Source organism: Pygocentrus nattereri, chromosome 2, assembly GCF_015220715.1.
Source record: "Pygocentrus nattereri isolate fPygNat1 chromosome 2, fPygNat1.pri, whole genome shotgun sequence".
NCBI classification, from domain to species: domain Eukaryota; kingdom Metazoa; phylum Chordata; class Actinopteri; order Characiformes; family Serrasalmidae; genus Pygocentrus; species Pygocentrus nattereri.
In genome coordinates, this window is record NC_051212.1 from 52,368,837 (window position 1) to 52,391,635 (window position 22,799).

At 42.4% G+C, this 22,799-nt stretch overlaps 2 protein-coding genes across 4 annotated transcripts; one reads left to right on the forward strand and one right to left on the reverse strand.

Moving 5' to 3' along the window:
• Positions 1 to 2,065: 2,065 nt before the first annotated feature.
• Positions 2,066 to 6,570, reverse strand: LOC108430691 (gastrula zinc finger protein XlCGF17.1-like). Of its 3 annotated transcripts, XM_037546460.1 has the most exons (3): positions 6,473 to 6,570; positions 4,232 to 4,728; positions 2,066 to 3,359 (listed from the first exon to the last, which is right to left on the reverse strand). In XM_037546460.1, the coding sequence occupies exon 3, from the start codon at positions 3,278 to 3,280 to the stop codon at positions 2,171 to 2,173; it is 1,110 nt and encodes a 369-aa protein (XP_037402357.1). In that variant the 5' UTR covers positions 3,281 to 3,359; positions 4,232 to 4,728; positions 6,473 to 6,570; the 3' UTR covers positions 2,066 to 2,170. The 3 variants fall into 3 exon arrangements, with proteins under 3 accessions (XP_037402357.1, XP_017558820.1, XP_017558819.1); XM_017703331.2 differs by lacking the exon at positions 4,232 to 4,728; XM_017703330.2 differs by lacking the exon at positions 6,473 to 6,570 and having other exon boundaries at positions 4,232 to 4,871.
• A 9,411-nt stretch (positions 6,571 to 15,981) lies between these two features.
• On the forward strand, positions 15,982 to 21,511 carry prdx1 (peroxiredoxin 1). The gene is made up of 6 exons (XM_017703391.2): positions 15,982 to 16,088; positions 17,345 to 17,464; positions 19,120 to 19,273; positions 19,368 to 19,490; positions 20,000 to 20,130; positions 21,031 to 21,511. The coding sequence occupies exons 2-6, from the start codon at positions 17,359 to 17,361 to the stop codon at positions 21,114 to 21,116; spliced, it is 600 nt and encodes a 199-aa protein (XP_017558880.1). The 5' UTR covers positions 15,982 to 16,088; positions 17,345 to 17,358; the 3' UTR covers positions 21,117 to 21,511.
• The last annotated feature ends 1,288 nt before the right edge of the window (positions 21,512 to 22,799 follow it).

Genomic DNA, 22,799 nt, shown 5'->3' on the forward strand with positions numbered 1-22,799 from the left:
GTGAAAGGAACTCTTAATGCTTCAGCACCAAGAGATTTTGGATAATTTCACGCTCCCAACTTTGTGGGAATAGTTTGGGGACGGCCCCTTCCTGTTCCAACATGACTGCACACCAGTGCACAAAGCAGGTCCATAAAGACACGGATGTCCAGTTTGGTGTGGAAGAACTTGACTGGCCTGCACAGAGTCCTGACCTCAACCCGACAGAACACCTTTGGGATGAATTAGAGCGGAGACTGTGAGCCAGGCCTTCTCGTCCAACATCAGTGTCTGACCTCAGAAATGCGCTTCTGGCAGAACTGTCAGAAATGGCCCACATCATGTTAAACCCTATGGATTAAGAATGGGATGTCACCTCAAGTTTATATGCATGTGAAGGCAGACGAGTGAATATAGTGTATACATGCAACCTCATTTCCAAAAAAGTTGGGATGCTGTGCAGAACGTAAGTAAACATAGAATGTAAATGATATGCAAATAATACAAATACAACAAATCAGATGTTGAAACTGAGAAATTTTATTGGTTTTTTTTTTTTTAAATACATGCCCATTTTGAATTTGATGCCAACAACACATTCCAAAAAAGTTGGGACAGGGGCGTGTTTTAAGAGTTTCATCCCCTCTTCTTTAAACAGCACTCCGGGAACTGAGGAGACACTGCTGTAGTTTTAAATAGTGAAATGATTTCATTCTTGTTTGACACAGGATTTCAGCCGATCAACAGTTCGGGGGCTCATGTGTGATGAGCGTGATAGGGATGTGGGTGATAGGTAAGGAGCTTAATGTTAGAACTACAGAGGGCAAGGTGGACTATAGCTGGAAGAGGTGTGGAATGGAATACAGAAAGTCAGGCTACAAATTGCAGTCTGAGCAGACCTGGCCAAGGGCAAATGAGCCGAACACGTCTTTTAATAGGTACACACACCTTCTAAGCCGCTTCTCCCTCTGGGTCAAGGGGGGTGCTGGAGCCTATCCCAGCTGCCACTGGGCGAAAGGCAGGATACACCCTGGACAGGTCACCAGTCCATCACAGGACAGACAGACAGACACTCACACCAAGGGGCAATTTAGTATGTCCAAACAGCCTGACCACATGTCATTGGACTGTTGGAAGGAACAGAACACAGAAAGGACCATGGTCGCCCGGCTGGGGACTCGAACCCAGGCCCTCCTTGCTGTGAGGCGACAGCGCTACCCAATACTGGGCAATTCACAAACACCATTACCCAGGACTTTGCTGCATCGCACCCTCTCTTTGTGTCCTCCTCAGATGAACAATGATCATCCCCTGCTGTCTCAGCCCTCCTCATCCAGACTGTTATATCACAGCTGACCAGATGAAAAGGAAAGAAAGACAGTGGGCCCTGATGGTGTCAGTGCTAAAATACTGAGCTAACTTACAAAAATAGTTTTTTCTTAAGAATTTAAAATGGTTTTATTGGGAAAGGTATTGGAGGAACAGGTTTCGCAACATGAAAGTGACACTAGCGCATCCCTACTTACTGTTCATAGTGCAGCTTTAGTACAGGGAGACGGGGAGAATAGGTCTGGGCCCAGAGAAGAACTGAAGAGCATGTTAACATCCTGCTAACTGATGGTGGGATGAGAGGGGAATAGAGGTGAAAGAGGCAAGGGGATTAGGGCAGTAAGACTTCCGCAGATAGAAATACAGTATGCAGTAGAATTATTGGAGCTGGAGGTCATTAGTTCTTTTCAACTTGCAGGCTGTGATGTTCCGGATGGCTGTATAGATGAAATCTGTGTTGCTGGCACCAATGTGGCTGTTCAGATTGTCACAGCACTTTCTCCTCGCAGCTCTCCTGGAGCCTATCCCAGCAGTCATCGGGTGGAAGGCAGGATACACCCTGGACAGGTTGCTCTCACACTCACACCTAGGGGCAATTTAGCATGTCCAATTGACCTGACTGCATGTCATTGGACTGTGGGAGGAAGCCCACGAAGACACAGGAAGAACATACAAACTCCACACAGAAAGGAACCTGGTCGCCCGGCCGGGGAATTGAACCCAGACCCTTCTTGCTGTGAGGCGACAGCTCTGCCCACCATGCCACCCCATTAATCTGCAGTGGAAGTTATATAAATCACAAAAATACATTTAGTCATTTAAGTAAACATATAAAATTGATAAGGATAGTCATGGTTCTGGCTTAAATCTGAGTCTTTCTGCACTTGTGAGTCTTTAGCCTTTCTTGTCGCTTGAAGCTCTGCCCACACTCTGAGCAGTGATACGGCTTCTCTCCTGTATGAGTGCGCTGGTGTATTTGAAGAGACTTTCTGGCAGTAAAACACTTTCCACACTCCTCACAGTAATACGGCTTCACTCCTGCGTGAGTGCGCTGGTGTCTGTGGAAATTGCCCAGCACGTTAAAACACTTCCCGCAATCTGAACAGTAATACGGCTTCGCTCCGGTGTGAATGAGCTGGTGTTGGCGGAGAGCTCCTTGCTGAGCAAAACCCTTCCCACACTCTGTGCAACAGTACGGCTTCAGGCCCGTGTGGACAGCCTTGTGTACTCTGAGAGAAACTCTTTCTCTGAAAGTCTTCCCACACTCTGCACACTGATACGGCTTCTCTCCGGTGTGAATGCGCTGGTGACTTCGGAGGGATCTTTTATCTCGAAAGCTCTTCCCGCACTCGGAACAGTCGAACAGCTTTTCTTGGGAGTGAACGCGCTTGTGCTGATAGAGATAAGTCTGTCGAGCAAAGCTCTGGCCGCACTCTGAGCAATGATACGTTTTGGAGCCTGTGTGGATGTTCTGGTGTAGTTGGAGGTGATACTGTCGGATAAACCTCTTCCCACACTCTGAGCAGTGATACGGCTTCTCTCCTGTGTGAATGCGCTGGTGTATTTGGAGACCACAGTTTGTAGTAAACCTCTTCCCACACTCTGAGCAGTGATGCGGCTTCTCTCCTGTGTGAGTGCGCTGGTGTCTTCGGAAGTTACTCTGCTGAGTAAAACTCTTTCCACACGTTGAGCACTCGTACGGCTTCACCCCTGCGTGAATGCGCTGGTGTCTTTTGACAGAACTCCTGCTGCTAAAACGTTTCCCACAGTCCGAGCAGCGATGCGGCTTCTCCCCTGCGTGGACCAGCTGGTGGCTCTGTAGCTCAACTGGTTGAGTAAAGCTCTTCCCACAGTCTGAGCACTGGAAATTTTTCTCCCTGAGTCTGTTTTTCGGCACTCTTTTGCGAGGTGATTTAGTACAGAGAGTAGCGCTGGACGTTTCCCGACTACTGGAGCTTTTTTTGGCTGCCATGTTCTCATTTCCCGATTTCAGCAGCCTGATGTTCTCCTCAGAGAGGCGATTCCTGATGTGGTTGGTTGGTAAGCTTGAGCTGCAGAAAGGAAGAGAACATAATGAACGGGATGTCATATTTTCACAAGTGCAACAAACATTTTCAAGACATTGCAGTTATTAGCTGACCGTGATAATCAGAGTTTGCAGGATGCTCACAGTCAGAGTGACTTCAAATGTTCAAATGTTGGTCAACATATTTATTTTTCTCACTTTGTTTATACATCCTTAAATATTTCCATGTGCAATATTTATGGACTGTGGACAGCGTCCTATGACCACTGGTGAAGGACTAGAGGATGACCAACACAAACTCTGCAGCAGATGAGCTGTCGTCTCTGACTTTACATCTACAAGGTGGACCGACAAGGTAGGAGTGTCTAATAGATTTATACCCTCAGTAACGATGGGGTGATGTTATCTCCTAATCTAATTAGATCATCATTATGTCCAAATTGATGATTTTCTTCTGCCCATACATCTAACTTATGGAATCATTATGGAACCATATGGAACCATTATCTCGAAGTTCGATCTGTATCATTTTTTTAAAAAAGACAATGTACCAGGCACATCCTAGCACACCCTAGCACGACTGCTGGTGTTTTTCCATCTTGAGAAGCTCATAAGTTCACTCGTCTCCTAAAAAGTGTTTTTCTTCCCTCTTACGCCCGACTAAGGAAACTTGTTTTAAGGCACTTGTTCCAATATGCTAGGCCATATTGTACTTTGTTTATGTTTTATCCTGCATAATACAAGATATTTTCATTTTGGGAATCTTTAATTTACATCAGTACCTGCAGAGAACCTTCATCTCCAACAGTGTACAAAAAACACGCAAACCTACTTCACAGAAACACCTAGAGGTTTCCGGAAATTATGAAAAATCCTTCACACTGTTCAACACTTTACCTTACAGATAACACAGGAAAGTCCTCCAAACTCTATGTAGAAGCTTAGGGTGTGCTTTCAAGCAAACACCGTGATTGGCTCATTTTGTCAATAGTTGATAGGGGTGGGAATCACTAAAGGCCTCATGACATGATATCATGTTAGTTCAGTCGCTGTTAGGAAGGGTCTCCTTGGACAGTGTTCTCCCTCAGAAACCAGAGAATGAAGCGATAATCCAGCTCGGCAAATCCCGCTAAGACCACAAGATAGAGCGCTCTCTCGGTGCAAATGAGGAACAAACACTCTCGTAGAGAGATGAGTGATTTATTCAGCAAGAGCACTTTTATACCCACACACACACAGAGCCCTTCCCTCGTGCTCGCAGGCAGCCAAGGAAGGGCTCGACCACATTCTAACATATGTCGTAACCTGCTTGTCCATACATGGAGTTGTTTTTCTCCATCTCTGGATGTGCTCAGTTCAACATCAAAATCCAGTAAGTCAAAAGTGCAAGTGGGCTGCAGAATGAAAGAGGAACAATAGTTATTAACAGCCTTTAAGTATGAACAAAGGGCAGACACCCTTGCACCCTCAGCAGAGTCTGATTTTATTAATACATGTTAGTCACTGGGGAAGAGACAGGCCAAAGGAAAGTTAACCCTTTCAGTCGCGATATGGTATTACTGCGATTTTAAACTTTTTGCGATATGTTGAGTATTGAACAATTGCATTTTAGGGGCTACTGTTAATAAAAATAAAAATGGTAGACTTTGAGAATAAAGTCGTACTATTTCGATTAAAAATCATAACATTTCAAGGAAAAATTAAAGTGGCATTCATACCAGGAAAGGTGGCAACATCGTGGCCAAAGACTTTGCAAAGGGAAGGCAGCACCACCTTGTGTTAAAATGAGGGCGTTGAGGAGTTGGTGGAGTTATACTTTCATATCGATTTCACCCATGAAGATGATGTAAATTAAAGACTCTCAAAATTAAAATATCTTGTATTATGCAGGATAAAACATAAATAAAGTACAATATGGCCTAGCATATTGGAACAAGTGCCTTAAAACAAGTTTCCTTTGTAGGGCGTCTTAGGAGGTGAGTGAACTTATGAGCTTCTCAAGGCCGAAGGGCCAAGAAGGAAAAACACCAGCAGTCGTGCTAGGGTAATGCTCCCACTCTCCTAACCCAACAACAGGCTACAGGACAGCAGTTGCACCTCAATTCCACACCAGTCATATCACCAAAATATGTCTGAACTGTTGAATCTCCGCTGACACCGTCTTACTTGTATATAAAAAGTACAGCATCAAATCAGGCACCGTGGACTGCCTGAGAGAGGGTTCGACGCCAGTGTGAATCCCTCTGCAGAACGCTACAAGTACCCGCTTATATAGGTTGGCTGTTTTTGTAAAGCTTCACACTTGTTTAACTACTAAGCTTATGTATTATTTAAGGTTGTTAAAATAAGACGAATTTTAACGGTTTGTTGAAAGAAAATAAACGAATCAAACGAACTAAAAAGTATGAGAAGACTCTTCGGATTTCAGAAGTGCAGGTCATTTATTCTTTCTTGAGCATGGAGAATGGCCCTCAGGCAACACTCACAGATACGGGGTTTGTGCACATATTTTATACCCTCAGTAAGGATGGGGTGGTGTCACCCCACCCCTTTTTTGTCATCTCCTAATCTCATGACACCACCATTACGTCCAAATTGATGCCCATACATCTAACTTATGGAATCATGTGGAAACCATGTGGAAACCATTATCTCCAAGTTCGATCTGTGTCATTTTTAAAAAAGACAATGTACCAGGCACATCCTAACACACCCTAGCACGACTGCTGGTGTTTTTCCATCTTGGCCTTGAGAAGTTCATAAGTTCACTCGCCTCCTAAGAAGTGTTTTTCTTCCCTCCTAAGACGCCCTACAAAGGAAACTTGTTTTAAGGCACTTGTTCCAATATGCTTGGCCATATTGTACTTTATTTATGTTTTATCCTGCATAATACAAGATATTTAATTTTGGGAATCTTTCATTTACATCACACTCTTGCAGTTCCTTCAGGAAAGGCACATCTGGTTCTATTTCATTGTCTCTATTTTAACGTATTATGTGATTAAAAGGTACTAATGTGCCCTTTTCCCACCTTAGAAGGTATATCTGCACAGTTTGTACTCATAAAGCAGCTTTTTTTTCTACTACCATCCAGAAAAACATGCACAGGATGATCACGCGAACATTAACATCACTCACCAAAGCCTGGAGGAAGGCTGAAAAACTCTTGGATCAAAGGTCAATGACAACGGCTGAACAGCTCTTAACTGTCACTCCAAAAGCTCCTTTCTCCTCCAGCAGCGACAGCTCAGAGCAGGAGCCCAGCTCCACAGGTCCCAGTAGAGTTGAACTAACGCCCACTTCTCATTCATTGGCCCATATTTCTCCTAAATGGCTTCTCTCATTGGTGGATACGACTCAGTGGGGAAAATGCACCAATCAGGCGCAACATCATGACCACCTATGGCAGCTTCGTACATCATCATCATCATCATCATAGTCGTTAACTGCTTAGTCCAGATAGGGGCGTGGTCAGCCCCATACAGTTAGCACTTAATCATCTGAATATCGCTTTTATTCTTGTAACTTTCGTCTTTATTAAGTGAAGGCAAATATTCGCTTTGCTTACATTGCTAAATAATACCGGCCCTGGCATATTTGCTTCTTTCTCATTATGATCCTGCAGATCACTTAAAGTAAGTATGTGTACGAGGTCAAAAGCTCCAGGATGTGTGTGTGTGTGTGTGTGTGTGTGTGTGTGGCTATTAACGTGTGCAGCAGAGCACACACAGCATGGGCCCAGAAGTGACGGACGTGCTGTCCTACCCAAGGTTTAGCTTGACCCCACTGAACTGTTTGTGCCAATGAAATTAATAGTTACCTTTTAAGGGCCCCAACTTATCATATATAACCCAGTTTCCTCTGCCTGCGAATGCTTGTATCAGTTTGCTCTCAATAAATGTTACTCAAAGGCTCCACGTGTCTGAGTATTTGACTGACTGATTTTACCACGACGATGAACAAAGGCTAGTCATTTAATTTTTATTAACAGCGGCCTTAAAACGCCATGGTAGTTCCGTTTACTCAGCTTTTGCTCCAAAGCCCACCTGCTTGGGATCGAGTTCCCACAGAAACGCCATTATATGGGCATGCAATCACACCCTCCTCGCAGAAGCAGCGCCATCACCTGGCCTGAAGCATCCTAGCAGCTTTTCAACATCGACATTACTTCAAAAGTAAGCGCTGCCCTGACACTGTGACGAAGCATCGAACGTCAACACTGCGTCAATATGATGTGGAAACATCAACGTTGGATGTCAACATTTTACACAACAGTGAGTTCCGGCCACGCGAGCTGATTGGTTGAGAGGCGTTCTAGCTGTGCTGTTATTTCACCACAACATCACAGGTTTTTCGCGAACACTGTGTCACTCTGCTGAGAGGCCGTTGCTAGGCAACGACTTTGACAGCTGTAGGAGATGCTCGAGCCATTTGAACTTCTTCTTGGTTTTACTTCTTACTTTGCCACAAACAGAAAACAGACACGGTTAAGATCACATCTGACCGACAGCCGATTTGGTCCGACTCTGAAGACGAGACGACGCTAAATTCCCAAACTGTCGTCACCACTGAGCAGCTGTCGACTGAAAAGTCGAGGGAATTTAGTTTAAGGAGCTGGAGAATGAACTGCCGGCTGTGCAGCAAGTGGGTGGAGCTTGTTACTCTGACGTAGCAACAAGCTGCTCGCTATGGAGCTATAATTATTATATAATATAATAATAATTAGGAGGAAGAAACTGAACATTAAAACATATTAAACGCTGCGTTCACGGCCAGTTTATTCATTTCTTACTGTATTTAATTAACTGCTGTATTAAAGCAGTAGAGCACTCGAGGAGTTATTTCAGAGTGTTATTTCAGCCAGGATGTTATTTCACGATAACACAACGACCTTAAGTGTTCTGTTGCTTAAATGACTTCTAGGGGTTATTTCACAAAGCAGCATTCCCATTATGATTTCAATGATCATCATCTTTGGCCTTAAGTTATCTGGCTTGCAGAAATCCTGCTTTATGAAATACCCACTTTTTCCAAATGTACCTTCGCTTTTTTTGCTTGCAGTCCAACAGTAACATTAACTCCAGTCCTGTACAGTCTGGTTTAAAAAAAAGTGGCCACAACTTACTATATGTGGCCACAAATTAACATACTGAAGCCACAATTTACTCTATTGAGTAGGAACCAGGGGCCGCCATGACTACAGCACAAACGTAGCATTTTATTTACCATCCCAAACCACCACTGAACCCACAGAGGTAATGTTGTGATGGCAAAATAGTGATGAATCTGAAAAATAAGTTTTCTTTGAGGACTATTTTGCCTCACAATGCCCTGTGTGTATGCCTCCGCCACAAACGTTTAAAAACAAATGGATTAAGGCATTTTAGGCCAAAATGTTATCTCAAAACAATCATGAAGCAATGTGTCAGACATCAGACGGTGTATTCATAACCATCTCCTGTCATGACCTTCTGTGAGAGAGCTTTCAGAGGTGGACGTCTGGTTCCTATCACCACCACTGTGAACGATTATGAGTCTGTGAGTATCTCTAGAACGAAGCATTTCACACCGAACCGCTTTGAATGACTTTATTTATATCTTAACTAGTAAACTATATGTAAATTTGGCGAAATTGGTGGAGTTCCCCTTTAAGACGGCCAGATGAGAATACTTATGTATACCAAGCCATGGGTTTGTTTATATATATATACACACACACACACACACACACACACACATATATATATATATAACGCAGCCAGCAGATGGCGTAGTTCTTCACTTTCCCTCCCCACAGCACAGCAGCAGTTTCCCAGGGGAACTTGTAGAGAAGAGAACTCCCGCCCTGCAGTGTTTTCTGGTTTTGTCCAGCGCTAGAGGGCGCTCCCGAGCGAGTCCAAAATGAATGGGTTGATATGGAGCGTTTGAGCAAAATCATAGTTTAGAAATGCTTAAATATTTTTAATGTAAAGAATGCAACAATTTCCTGAACACAGAACATTTTAACATCGCTGTAATATTTTTAAGAGTTTTTAAACTCGAGTTACAGGAGTTTAAAACGGCGCCTCGTGTACGTTCATGACGTCAGTGAGCACGAACAGCCAATGAGCTGCTCCGCTCGCCCATCAATCATCCCGCTCTAGCAGTAAAGCCCGCCCTCTGCTGCCTAAAACCCTGTTTTCTATAGAATGAAGGAAACGTACAGGTGAGATTTTTTGTTTTTAGTGAAATCCATCGTTCTACTTTCTAAAATTAAAGAAACGTTCTGGGTGAGTGATTAGAAACTATTTTAACTTTTCGTTTTTAGCCGTTAGGTTCCATTCACTCCCATTCATTGAGGACTCACTCGTGAGCGCCCTCTGCTGATTAGCCGTCCTGTTTTTGTTGTAACGGGGGAATAAGGAGTAGCCAGGCTCCTCATAAACCGGCTCTGTCTTTATACTTTATCAATCAAGACTCATCTTTTTCACATCTAGCAGCTGTTGTGGCGGTTTAAGAAAAAAAGAATATATATATATATATTTTTTTTTTAAAACATATCCTATGTTTTTTCTCATATTTGTATTTTTCCCTTGAGGTCCATCCAGAACACTTATGTAGTTCTGAGCACCACAAATGGTCATTTTCCACACCTCTGCTTTGTCTCTTAGATTTAAAGGCCTATGATAAAACCCGGCTTAAAGGCCTATGATAAAACCCGGCTTAAAGGCCTATGATAAAACCCGGCTTAAAGGCCTATGATAAATCCCGGCTTAAAGGCCTATGATAAAACATGGCTTAAAACCTGACGCCTTTGGAAACACTGACATTGTTTACAACTTACTTCAAATTTCTTTTACATTAAAAAAGCAAGGAAAGTTGTTTTTCCCATGACATGGGCCTGTAAAAGTTTAGATGACTGAGTTTTTGTAACCATGACCATGAATACAGATCATGCTTGTCTGAGACTCGTCAGCTAGCCGTGGACTATTTATGGACTATTATGGAAGCCCATTCCTGCCCCTTAAAATAAAAATCTAGCACCTAATTATTTTTTTTTAATCCTAAGTAAACTGCTATGCTGTTCTTTTTAAGGTACTAAGTCAGAGATAGTATTTCAGTATTTTAAGAAACTTTCTCATTATTCAAATATCTATACATACATTTACATACAATATACGTATATGCATTACATGTATATACATACATATATATATATGTATGTGTGTGTGTGTGTGTGTATATAGGTGCCCTTTGTAGTTGTACAGTTGCAGACTTCAGTCCATCTCCAGCAGCACTGCTGTCTGATCCACTCGTATCAGCACAACACACACTAACACACCACCACCACGTCAGTGTTACTGCAATGCTGAGAATGATCCAGTCTAATAGTAACAACGGTCCAGAGACACAGAAAAGATTTTGAAAATGTCTGGACAGAGACGGAGAAACTGTCCAAGAAAAGCTTCAATGACACACAGTCTTATCATTTCATACCTATGAAAGCTTTATATTGATGGGTAACCCAACTGTTGAGATGAACAAAGTCATTCAGAGTGGTTTGATGTAAAACGCTTCATTCTGACACGAGAAGTTTCTGTAGAACGACGAAAAAGATGATTAAGTGATCAGCGTCGTGCTGGCAGAGGCCCGTGTTCATTGTACTAGTGGTTGTTTGGCACTTGTTTAGCTTGTTAGCGTCATGCTGTCAGAGGCCCACTGCTCTCCTTGTGCGTGACGTGTCTGAATGGGTTCAGGCTTGCCTGTGAGGAGATCCTGCAGAGAGTTGAAGGCTGTTGAGAAGTTGGAGTGGATCTGAGGTGAAACAGAACAGCAGGTAATGACGGCAGCCTGTTCTCAGGACAGCGGCTACGAGGCCGCTCTGAGCTAGTGGGACCCTGTGAGGGGCTAATTAGTGCTAGTAGAGGGGGATTAGGGATCTGAAACAGGGCAATTTGGAAAATTATGGGAACCACACTGACATAATCACGCTTATCCGTTGGACCACCGTGAAGGGGGACAGCTATTTTCAACATGGTGGAAAAACCTAATCAGTATTAAGGTGATAGCACTTTACTCAGAACACAGTCTATAGCACAAGATTGCATCTCAATTTTTAAAATGATTTAAACACCTAATATAAATTAAAATACTTTTTACTTCTTTAAAAATGTTACTGCTAATATGTATTTTTAAAATATACACTATATTGCCCAAAGTATTCACTCAGGCATTGAATCCAGGTGTTCCAGTCTCTTCCACAGCCACAGGTGTATAAAGCCGAGCCCCTAGGCCTGCAGACTGCTTCTACAGACATTAGTGAAAGAATGGGTCGCTCTCAGGAGCTCAGTGAGTTCCAGCGTGGTGCCGTGATCGGACGCCACCTGTGCAGCAAGTCCAGTCGTGAAATTTCCTCACTACTAAATATTCCACAGTCAACTGTCAGTGGGATTATAGCAAAGTGGAAGCGACAGAGTGGTCAGTCACGTAAAATGACAGCAGGGTCAGTGGATGCTGAGGGGAATAGTGCGCAGAGGTTTCTACAGAGTCAGAATCAACCTCCAAACTTCATGTGGCCTTCAGATCAGCTCAAGAACAGTGTAGAGAGCTTCATGGAATGGGTTTCCATGGCCGAGCAGCTGCATCTGAGCCTTACATCACCAAGCGCAATGCAAAGCACCGAATGCAGTGGTGTAAAGCGCCGCCATGGCGATGGTGGAAAGGGTGAACAGCTTCAAGTTTCTTGGTGTCTACATATCCGAGGATCTCACCTGGTCGCTCAACACATCCCACATTGTCAAGAAAAGCCAACAACGCCTTCACTTCCTCAGAAGGTTAAAAAAAGTCAACCTGCCACAACAGCTCCTCTGCAACTTCTACAGAGCCACAGTGGAGAGCATCTGGACCAGCTGCATTACCGTCTGGTACGGCAGCGCCACTGCTGCTGACCGCAAGGCCCTGCAGAGGATGGTCAAAACTGCTCAACACATCACCGCAGCTGTCCTCCTGCCCATAGAGGACATATATAACAACCCCTTGTTCCATCCTCTGCCATCCGGAAAGAGGTACAGGAACATCCGAGCCAGAACCACCAGGTTCAAGAACAGTTTCTATCCTCGAGGTGTCAAACTAGTCACACCGGCAGCATCGACCTGAGCCTAACGACAACACTACAGTCTGTTACTGATTAGCCTGATCACCCAGTACACTACACACTGAGCTCCACCAGCTCAGACAACTGTATGCTGTGCACCTCATCTCTGGCGAAGCCTTATTTCTAGTATATTTATATATTTATACTGTTTATTTAAGATGTTACCTGAACATTATGCTGCTACTCTGTACCTGCACTGTACACTTTACATGCAGATCACTGTTTACATCTCTTTTTTTTACCAATAGTACTTCTGCATTTACTGTACTGGACTGCAATTCACCAGCACATTTCGGTCTATATACCTGATACACTTGAATGTCTGACTATGGACTAACTGTCTATACGTCCAGTACACCTATCACACTTGCCTATGCACATCTTGTCTACGTTCGACACCTGTACCTACTGACTGCACATTTTGTCTTGTCTTTTGTCTTTGCCCTGTTTACTATGCATCTTTTATTACTGCACTGGAAAAGTAGCCCGATAGTGTTTTATTACACTGTACTAAACCTGTATTGTATAATGACAATAAAGTGGAATTGAATTGAATTGAAGAACCTTTGAAGAACCACCTTTTTAGGAGTGTATTAAATGTTAAAAATGATATCAATTATTAACGCCTGTTGCAGACGCTGCAGCTTATCAGTACAACATCTACTTACACCTGTAGCATTACACTGTATTAAGACTATGACATAATTACCCTCCATTATTGTGAAGCACATCCTCACTGGAGTTTAACAGACGATTACCTAGTTATGCTATGTCGTAACTGCAGTTCCGGCACCACTGCTTCCATAAATTGTGTTAAGACATGTTCGATCATTTCCGCCGAATTCTGTGCTCATATTCCATCACTATTCACAGGACCAGACCTCTGAAAAAGAGCGTTTCTCTGTTTGAAGTGTGCACACACAATGGGATACAGGCTCGGTTTGGCTTAACCCATTGAAGACCCTAAAGACACAGCACAAAAAGCCCATGCAAGCCCAGGTCTAGCCTTGTTGCTAACGTGAAGGCCGCTAATTATGCTTATGCGCCTGTGTTTAAAAGCGGTTCCCCCTTTAAATGTGCTGGTTTGGGGGATTTCTTTGATCTGAAGCCCACAGCTGCGTTTTTAATATGTGCTCTTTGTGTCCAGGCCCTCTTATCAAGCCCTTCATTCCGCACCCATGGCAACACGATGGGCAGAATGAGAAAGAGGGGAGAGAGGGAGATCTGCAGAGATGAAGTGTGCAAATGACAGCCTCTTGAGAACCGGCGAGGTCTGAGCCTAAACTATGATTATAAACTAAAAATGTGGTAAAATATTGGCCTGCAGTGTTTTTAATCATAGTAATTCACATTAAGTTGGATCACATGAATGCCTTCTTTTATCAAAGCCACCACATAGTCTCATCTGGAACTGTGATTGATCAGGACACTCATGTCGTTTCGATATTTCGAAGGCCAATATCATACTACCAATTATCAAACACCATATTAGGCTGACCTAATCTTCTTGCTAAACAAGGTCAAATGTAGAGTGAAGGAATTTGCCTAATATAAATAGGCCAGCTCCAGGGAATGTCCTAATCGCTATGAGGAAATAGATGAAATAAAGTGAGCAAACACTGAAACAATGGAGCACCTTCTAAAGTGTGTTGTAACATCACAACCTGATATGATACAGGGAAGAAAGAAATGAAAAATTCCCCGCAAGTACGAGCTATAAAGGTGGAGCCCTGTTACTAATGAACCCTTTCCCACCACCACTGTCCTCCTTCACACTTGCTTTTAGAAGTAGCTCACGTTGTTCAGAGGTTGGGGTGTCCACTTCCACATAATAATGTCCTACTTCTAATGTCCTACTTTTTAGCAGAAAGCCAGGTCTCATGATGTGGGCCCCACAGCATTAACCTCAACTGCATCTGAGGATGTTAAAAATGTTAAAAAGCCTAAATATGTTCAAAAGGTGTGAACGGGACAAATGGAAATGGGTTTTGGATATCGCAAACACTTTCCGTAATAAGTTCTGTGAACCTAAAGACAGTTTCAACCCTTGTGTGGTGTTGATGTGTTGGTTACTCAGCGGTCTGGTGGACCCAACACATTATTAACCATAACAATTAATGTAAAAACACCTGATGTTTAAAATATCACAAGTGACCAGCGTAGGGTTCTCCTTTAGCAGCTGTAGCCAGTCAGCAGCCTGTCTCCCAGTAAAGGGACACAGTGTTATTCCCAGCGGGTTCACCCCAACACCACATGTGTAATATAAATGTGTGGGGGGTGAAAAATGTGAAGGCACTGAAAATTATTTATTTTATATGTTCTTCGTAGAAAATGATCAAAGGCTAAGAATCTGAGGCTGAAATAATAAAAAAAAATCATGTTTTTCTTTTGGTAAACACTGTAAATGGGTCCCACAGACCCCAACACCAAACAAGGGTTAATGGATTTGTACTTGTCTCAGCTTTGTAAGCTAAAAGCTAATATCTTTACCCAGATAGCATACAGTTCTTGGCCGATTCTGACTGTCTTACACAAGTGTTGGTTGACTACTGGGCAAATGTTAGGCATGCAGGTCAGAATAGGGCCTGATGCCATATAGCTGCATATAGTTTTGCCTCCTGTCTATATTTGTGGGCCAAATCTGACATGAATTTTGCAGACCAACAATTTGGGCCACACTCACTTTATAGCATGTGGGCCAAGAAACTGCCCATTTACTTGACCAAAACATTTTGCATTTGGCAGACGCTATCCAGAGCGACTTACAGTTTGATCATTTTACACAGGTAGGCGAAGGTGGTGTTAGGAGTCTTGCCCAAGGACTCTTATCAATGTAGTGTAGGGTGGCTACCCAGGTGGGGATTGAACCCCAGTCTACAGCATAGAACCAACCAACCAAACAAACCCAAGGATGTCGGCCACAAGTGGGCCAGGCAGATTTTGTTCCTGGTTCGGTTTTTTAGGGTTTCTATTCATTTTAATCTCTTCACTCAGCTCCTGAACTGCTGTGCTTTTGTTCACACATCTCACTTCCAGCATTTAGCAATATTTTATACCCAATATGCCTCCAAACCATTCGAGTCGCTTCTTACGCTTATAGATGCAAGTGTGTAGGGAGTTTTTTCAGCTTACACTTTACCTTGCACCCTCCTTTTACTTCTACTTGAGTCATTATTTCATTAAAGTAATAAAAAGTGGACTTCAGTGTGATCTCAAGACAGTCCCATGGCAGTGAGTGCAAGAATCAAACATGCCCTCTTAGACTAACAAAGAGCACCTGTTCCGCTCAAAAAGCTGAAACTCGAGACGTGCCACCGACTTGACTCAGACAAAACGGTACTTTTGTCTCTTTCGCGACTTCTTGGCACGTTAAGTCCCAGGAAGAGGACAAAAAATGTGCAAAGTCATGCTAACACAGACAGAACGGTCCAGCCCGGTCAGTCCTCTCAGAGCAGCGAACGCCGAGGCTCGTACCAAGCATCGCGAGACTTCTGCGCGCCTCTGTGCGCTGGAATCGGAGAGTCGCGTCAAGCACCGCGAGATTCCAGTGTCTGTATAAAAGCGAGAGCGCAGCTCTCCGTCGTTTGCTTCGAGTTCACGCAGCCCGGCGAGCAGCGGAGGGTACGTAAACCACATTTTCGCGAGTTTACATACGTGAACAAGTATCATTTTGTTAGGTTTCCGTGGAGTTTGAGGCCAGAATGAACACTTTTAACGTTGTTTTTTGCCTCGCTCTGGTTTACACGGCATATAAGCTGAAAGAAAGTTAAGCTAACCGTTCAGATCTCAACAGGTTTTGGGTATTTGCAGTTAATATTCCCTCGTTTTGGGCTTGTGGGTTTGTGTAGCCATAATTCAGACGTTTTGTAAAGATTTTGACAGCTTTATTTGCAGGTTCTTCTTTCAGCAGAATGAGAGAGATCTAAAACTGATGTCTTACTTCGTTTAAGTAGTCGATAGAACATCATATCCGCACATTTTAGCACTTTTTTGAGTGGAAAAATAGTAGTTTAGTGCTCTTGGTTCCAAATGGGCTGCAATTGGCTTTTTTCTTGAGTGTAAAAAGACAGGAAATGCTGTATTCATAGACCTACTGCTGGCCCACTGAGTAAAATTCCGCTCCAGAAGGGAAAAAATCCTTCCCAGGATTTTGTTCCAACGGCCTGGCTTCTCTAATTAGACCAAACCACCAGCAGCGCTGTCCAGGCAGCTGGAACAAAATCCTGGGAAGGATTTTTACTTTCTGGACCTGAATTGTACACCTCTGACAAATGTTTACAAATGTTTATATGCAGTAGTTATTATGTAGGTATGTACTCTGTATATTCATATACTCTGCATATTCATATCTGCACATGTACAGATATTCACCCATTGCCTGTTCTGTTTAGTATGTTACATGTCATACATGTGTGTAGTAAAGTCTAATTCCCTGTATGTGTAACATACTAGGCAGAATATAGTGATTCTGATTCAGATACAGATCTTGATACATGATGACTACGTTGGAAAATGTATTTTAGACCTTCGTCTATTCACCGGAGACTCCGACACCTGTACATTTATGGGCCTTAACACAGCCATAAATGTTACGAAACTGAGGAAGTGCTTAAAGTACAAGCTTAAGTTTCATTCGTGTGGTGGATTTATGCAAAGCTCTGTCTGACGACTGAATGGGTTGAGTTAGTGGTTCTTATGAGTAATATTCCGTCTGCTTGCTCGGTGATCATACAGGCCAGGTACATATTTACTGGAAAGCTTCACTGCTTCGTTTTTAGCCTAACGTAATTTGTCCTTTTTGATTAGCTTAGTCATTGTACTATGTGCTTTTACACATTTCCTCTTTTTTTTAATGAATTCTCTGTTCCTGTTTTCAGTCCAACTGAAGAAAATGGCAGCTGGCAAAGCAAAGATCGGGCAGCTTGCTCCTGACTTCACAGCCAAAGCTGTGATGCCAGACGGCCAGTTTAAGGACCTCAAGTTGTCCGACTACAGAGGTATGAATCGGATATACAGTATGGGCACAATACTGCTATTGCAATTATACCACAGTATGTGGGTCTTTCTACAGAAACGTCAATTTCTGTGACCCTAGCTTTTAGAAGTATATTACACTTCTTAGTGTTACTTTTTTTCTAACTTTTAAAAATGAGTTATTTTAACAATTGCACCTTCTTGAGCCAACAAATGATCTAGAATTTCAAGCACCACAGAAGTGCTTGTCCTCACGGTCATGAGTAAAGGGTGAGGACATATATGACAAAGAAAACAAACGCCAAATAAATATTAAAGGGAAATTTGTGTGTGTATATGTGTATATACAAGTTGTTGTCCCCAGGAGTTGTCACTGGTGTCACTGCATAACAAAAAATCTCTTATTTTTAATTAAAAATTAAAAATCACTTCCTTTTATCCATTTTCTGAGTAACTGAAGAAAAGCACATGGTAAGTCCAGTGTCGTTTCAGTTATGAGAAATTCTCATTTAGCTCATGATTTCTTAAGATTTGAGCTGAAGTCACTGGTGTGACCGACTTTATTCTTAGGGAGTTGTGAGAAAATAGAAATACAAGTGGATTAAATTCCATATTTTAGTGGTTGTACCATGATTGACCTGTGGTTTGATGCCACAGGTGTTACTTTGTGTTACACCAGTGAGGATCGACGACACCTATGCATGGATAGAAAAGTGGACGCTTCTATAGTGACCCATATTCAGATAGTCCTTGCAGTATGTGAACCTGTTTAACCGGTTAGATCCTAATCATTATTCAGTAATTACATGGAAAACAGTCTAATCTGCCTGACTTAGTCTTAAGACATAAGAGTTACTAATGCAGGTGGAGTTTAAGAGGTTTATACACGATGCGATATGATGCGGTACACTGTCAGATTTCTGACATTTGCCTTGCACCACAGCTGCTCAGTTAAAAGGGGAAGAAAAAGTAATTGGACAGTCACATAAAACACCGTACAAGAATACACTCTTCACTTTCAACAGATTCCACAGGGCCCACTGCCACTAATATTGTATGTTAAGTGTATATCGCTGCTGTCTGAACAAAACCTTGCATCTCCAAAATGGTAACTTTACAGGAGAAGGAAAAACCCTACTTTAATGTTAAGTCAATGGAACCAGACATTTTTCCAAGTCGTTTTGGGATGTTTCTTTTGATCCATTCATCATGCAGTTTACACAAGATGTAAAAACGGGCATTTTCAGATTATATCAAAAACCGAAAAACATCATAAATGGAGATGCAAGATTTTGTTCCGACAACAGCGATATGTTGCCACAAACAGTCTAATCTGTCACATCTGACTGAGTTCAAGTGGTGTAAACACATTGGTAAGTCCTTGAAATGACATGGTTGTTAGACAGGCCTGTGCTATTTTGACCAAAACTTGGAATTGAATTACTTGATTCCTACAAACGTGCATAGAAATGCATCTCTGATTAGCTGGAATTTTGAGCTCAAAAATAAGTACATTTTGTAATTTGTTACAGGCTCATTTCCATATTAATGTCGGTGTGAAGCTCAATGAAAAGCATGATGCATAAATTCAGCTGTTTTGATTGGAGTGTCTGTTAGAGTGAACATGAGCAGTTGTGCTGTTGAGTTTCCTAACGGTTTGGCTTCCTTTTGTCTTTAGGGAAGTATGTAGTGTTTTTCTTCTACCCACTGGACTTCACCTTTGTGTGTCCCACGGAGATCATTGCCTTCAGTGACGCTGCTGAGGAATTCAAGAAGATCGACTGTGAGGTTATTGGTGCCTCTGTTGACTCACACTTTTGCCATCTGGCCTGGTGAGTAATTTGAAAAGCCAAAATAAAAAAAGCCCATATTCTATCACGTTTAACAGACTGCAGAAGTCTAAAGACTATTTCACCCGTCACACAGGATAAACACTCCTCGGAAACAAGGCGGTCTGGGACATATGAAGGTTCCTCTTGTGGCAGACACCCTCCGCTCCATCTCCAAAGACTATGGTGTGCTGAAAGAGGATGAGGGCATTGCTTACAGGTGTGTTGGGAAGGAAAAAAACATTTGACCAGCTTTCCATCCAAAGATTTTATGTGAAACGGTCAACACATTTCAAATGGTGGCAGGAGCTTATCTCCTGAAGTTGTGCTGAAGTGCGTTTGGTCAGTATTTGACTAATATTGGCAAATTGCGGTTTCCATCCTCAAGACTTCATGCAAAAATATTAAGTTTGCCGATGTAGTACATGGAAATGGCTATCTTCAATATTGTCAAATACTGGCCAAACATTTATTTCTGCACTTGAATGCTGTGTAAACTACACTGTTGGAGATAAATTTAGTAAATTAATCAAAAGTAAATTTAATGGAAATGAGCTTCCAGCAGCAAAACGTATCTATAGGCGTTTTCATCTTATCTGTTGCTACATGCATATAAAGTTGATGGAAGCCCAGCTGTTGACAGTTTTTCTCACACTGAAGAAAGTGGGATAGCAGAACCATCCTTGCATACTGGCCTTTAAAGTTCAGTATCAACCATTTCTTTCTCAGAGGCCTTTTCATCATTGACGACAAAGGCATCCTCAGGCAGATAACCATCAACGACCTGCCGGTGGGCCGCTCTGTTGATGAGACACTGCGTCTGGTCCAGGCCTTTCAGTTCACCGACAAACACGGAGAAGGTACAGTATAGTACAGAAACATGATCTTCAGGTGTGTCATCACCATGACACGATGAATTTTTCACTAGTCATCATGAGATGAATGAAACTAGTTTGCCGTGGTCACATGTGATCTTGGGTGCTATTTTGGGTGTGTGGTCATTGTGTGATTTTGACATGAGGATGTGGTCACGGCCTGAGAGCTTGAGTAAATGGTGTGATTAGCCAATGTGGGGCCAGATTTAACTAACCACAACTAACCCATTTTTCTTTCTTGGGAAATCTCATGACCCACCGCAGCTTTCATTCTCGCTGTTCATCTCTGGTCATGAATGTTGTAGGCAAAATGTATCGCAATATACATTAAAGTCACATTTCATAATTCAAATAAACATAAAAACAATAAAAAGTAACAATTTCTTGGGTCCATATTTTTCCTTGACACCTTCACAGCCACCACAGAGACTTGTTAATATCATCAATTACATCATGAGCTCAATTTACTGAGCACTGATTGGTCAAACCAGGAGCTGCTTTTTAACTACATATAATACTGGGCTTCCTCGAGGAGAGGCTTGGAAAGGGGTAAACAAATGCACTGACATCAGAAAATCACTATTATATTGATATGTTAATTCATATTCTATAAATGTTTATTCAAATATTAACACTTTTCTCAGCAAATAAACACAAACTACACAAATAAATAGACTTTGAGTTTGTCTTGGGTGCCTAAGACTTTCACACAGCACTGTATGAGCCTCATCGTCCCAGTGCGAAAACAAAAGCAAGCTTCAGACACCAAACGTGTCTTGGCTGATCAATTATAACTGGCGTAAGGGGAAATTTGTATAAACTAGACTGGACCATTGCTTTAATAATTAAACTAAACTGATCAGCCCCTCTGTTTGTTCTTTCTAGTTTGTCCAGCAGGATGGAAGCCCGGAAAGGACACGATCAAGCCCGACGTCCAGAAGAGCAAAGATTTCTTCTCCAAACAAAACTAAACAGATGAGACTCTCCTGCATAGTCTAGCAGGCCCCACACTGGCACTGTGCGTAGGACCTCAGTAACCTAATGACCCCGGTTAAAGAGTTGTGTAGCACTTGTAGGTGTTATGTGAGATCTTGAGCAGTGGAGTGGGAACATCAAGTGATGTCATAGACTATAGAAACACATCAGTGATGTTTTAGAGGCCTATTTTGTATGTTTACACTCGTCCTTTGTGGTATAAAGCTGTACTGTAGAGTGGGGACCAAACTTTCTGTGTTTGTACATTTCACATCAGTAAATACTGTTCAAACGGTTTCTGTGACAATTGTGGTCTGAGAGGACCTTTAGTCTTGTGCCCATGCCCTGTATTTCAGATATGTTTTGTAATAAACCCGTGTTCAGAATTTGACATTCGCTTCCCGCTTCATTACAGAACTTGTGGGGGGGGGGGGGGCAAGTTTAACGTATGGCTTCACGATGAACAGCATAGAGCATGGCTAACAAGGCCTTAATAGTAGATTAAAAAGGTCTAATGAGTGCAAGTTAGATTTTTAGCTGTTTGTGTCATATCTTCTCATTTAATGTAATATTTTGTTAAAATGGTGTAGAAGGCAGAGGTGTTAACCACTATGCTATCCAACCAAATGCCGTGAATGTATCAGGTTGTATTTATCATCTCATGTAATTTCTGAATAATTCAGTTCTTGAGAGAGGGTCATTTGGAGTAAACCTACAAGAAGTTTGGGGGTCTTTTATCTGTGTGGTCTCTGAAGATGCACTCCAGGTCCCAACAGCTTGAGAAAAGCAGGACCACCAGGGCAAGGGATCAGCAAAGGAGGCCAAGAGGTGTATGACTGGGGGCAACTAGCTTAAAGGGGAATTGGTGTGAAATGGTTCATTGTAGAGACTCGGATTTCTTGCAATTTTATTTCCTAACCAAAACGACGAGTAAACCTACACGTGTCTTCACACCTTCAGACGCAGTGTTAATGATCAATCAGTGTTAAAATGGTCATAAATCTTAAAATAGGTTTTCTTTGGAGAGTGCTTTGGCTCACATTTTCCTACATGTACTCTTCCACCGTGAATGGATTGAAATAAATAGATTTAAATACGTTTTAAGCCTAAACGTTATCGCAAAAATATCAAGAACGGAATATGTCAGACGTTGGGTATTGTTTATGGAACAAATTAAAGTAATAACGTTTAGCGAGGGAACTTTTAGAGGTCGACATCAGGAACAATTCCGACCCGGTATATTTCTACAAACCGCTCTGAATGATTTTACACCGCAGACATTTAATTATGTAGAATTTCTTTGTTGAAAAATCGGTGGAGTTTCCCTTCAACGGGAGGACTACGATATCACGGCTGTCAAAGGCGGGAGAAACGGTTAACGTTAACGCGCGAGCCGCAGTTAGCCGGTGAGCTAACTAATTCACCTCAGCGGTCTGAGCCATTTTTTAGCAGTGATTAACTGTTAAAAACGACAATTTTAGACGTTTAATCTTTAAAAAAAAACTAAAGTCTGAACATTTATACGTTAAGTTGACTTACCTTCGACTAAATATTTGTGTACAGAGTGTCCGACTAACTGAGCGGAGTTACGTTTTAGCGAGTGCTGCCTTCAGAAACGAAGCCAAACGAGGGAAACTTTCTCGGTTAACAGCCGAAGTCTGGCTTGATTTAGGTAGGAT

Bases quoted from the DNA above. Each gene is read 5' to 3' on its own strand.
- LOC108430691 (XM_017703331.2), bottom strand. From the start codon at position 3,280: ATGGCAGCCAAAAAAAGCTCCAGTAGTCGGGAAACGTCCAGCGCTACT.
- prdx1 (XM_017703391.2), top strand. From the start codon at position 17,359: ATGGCAGCTGGCAAAGCAAAGATCGGGCAGCTTGCTCCTGACTTCACA. The intron at 17,465-19,119 runs GTATGAATCGGA...TTTTGTCTTTAG, and splicing joins CAAGTTGTCCGACTACAGAG to GGAAGTATGTAGTGTTTTTC. The intron at 20,131-21,030 runs GTACAGTATAGT...TGTTCTTTCTAG, and splicing joins CACCGACAAACACGGAGAAG to TTTGTCCAGCAGGATGGAAG.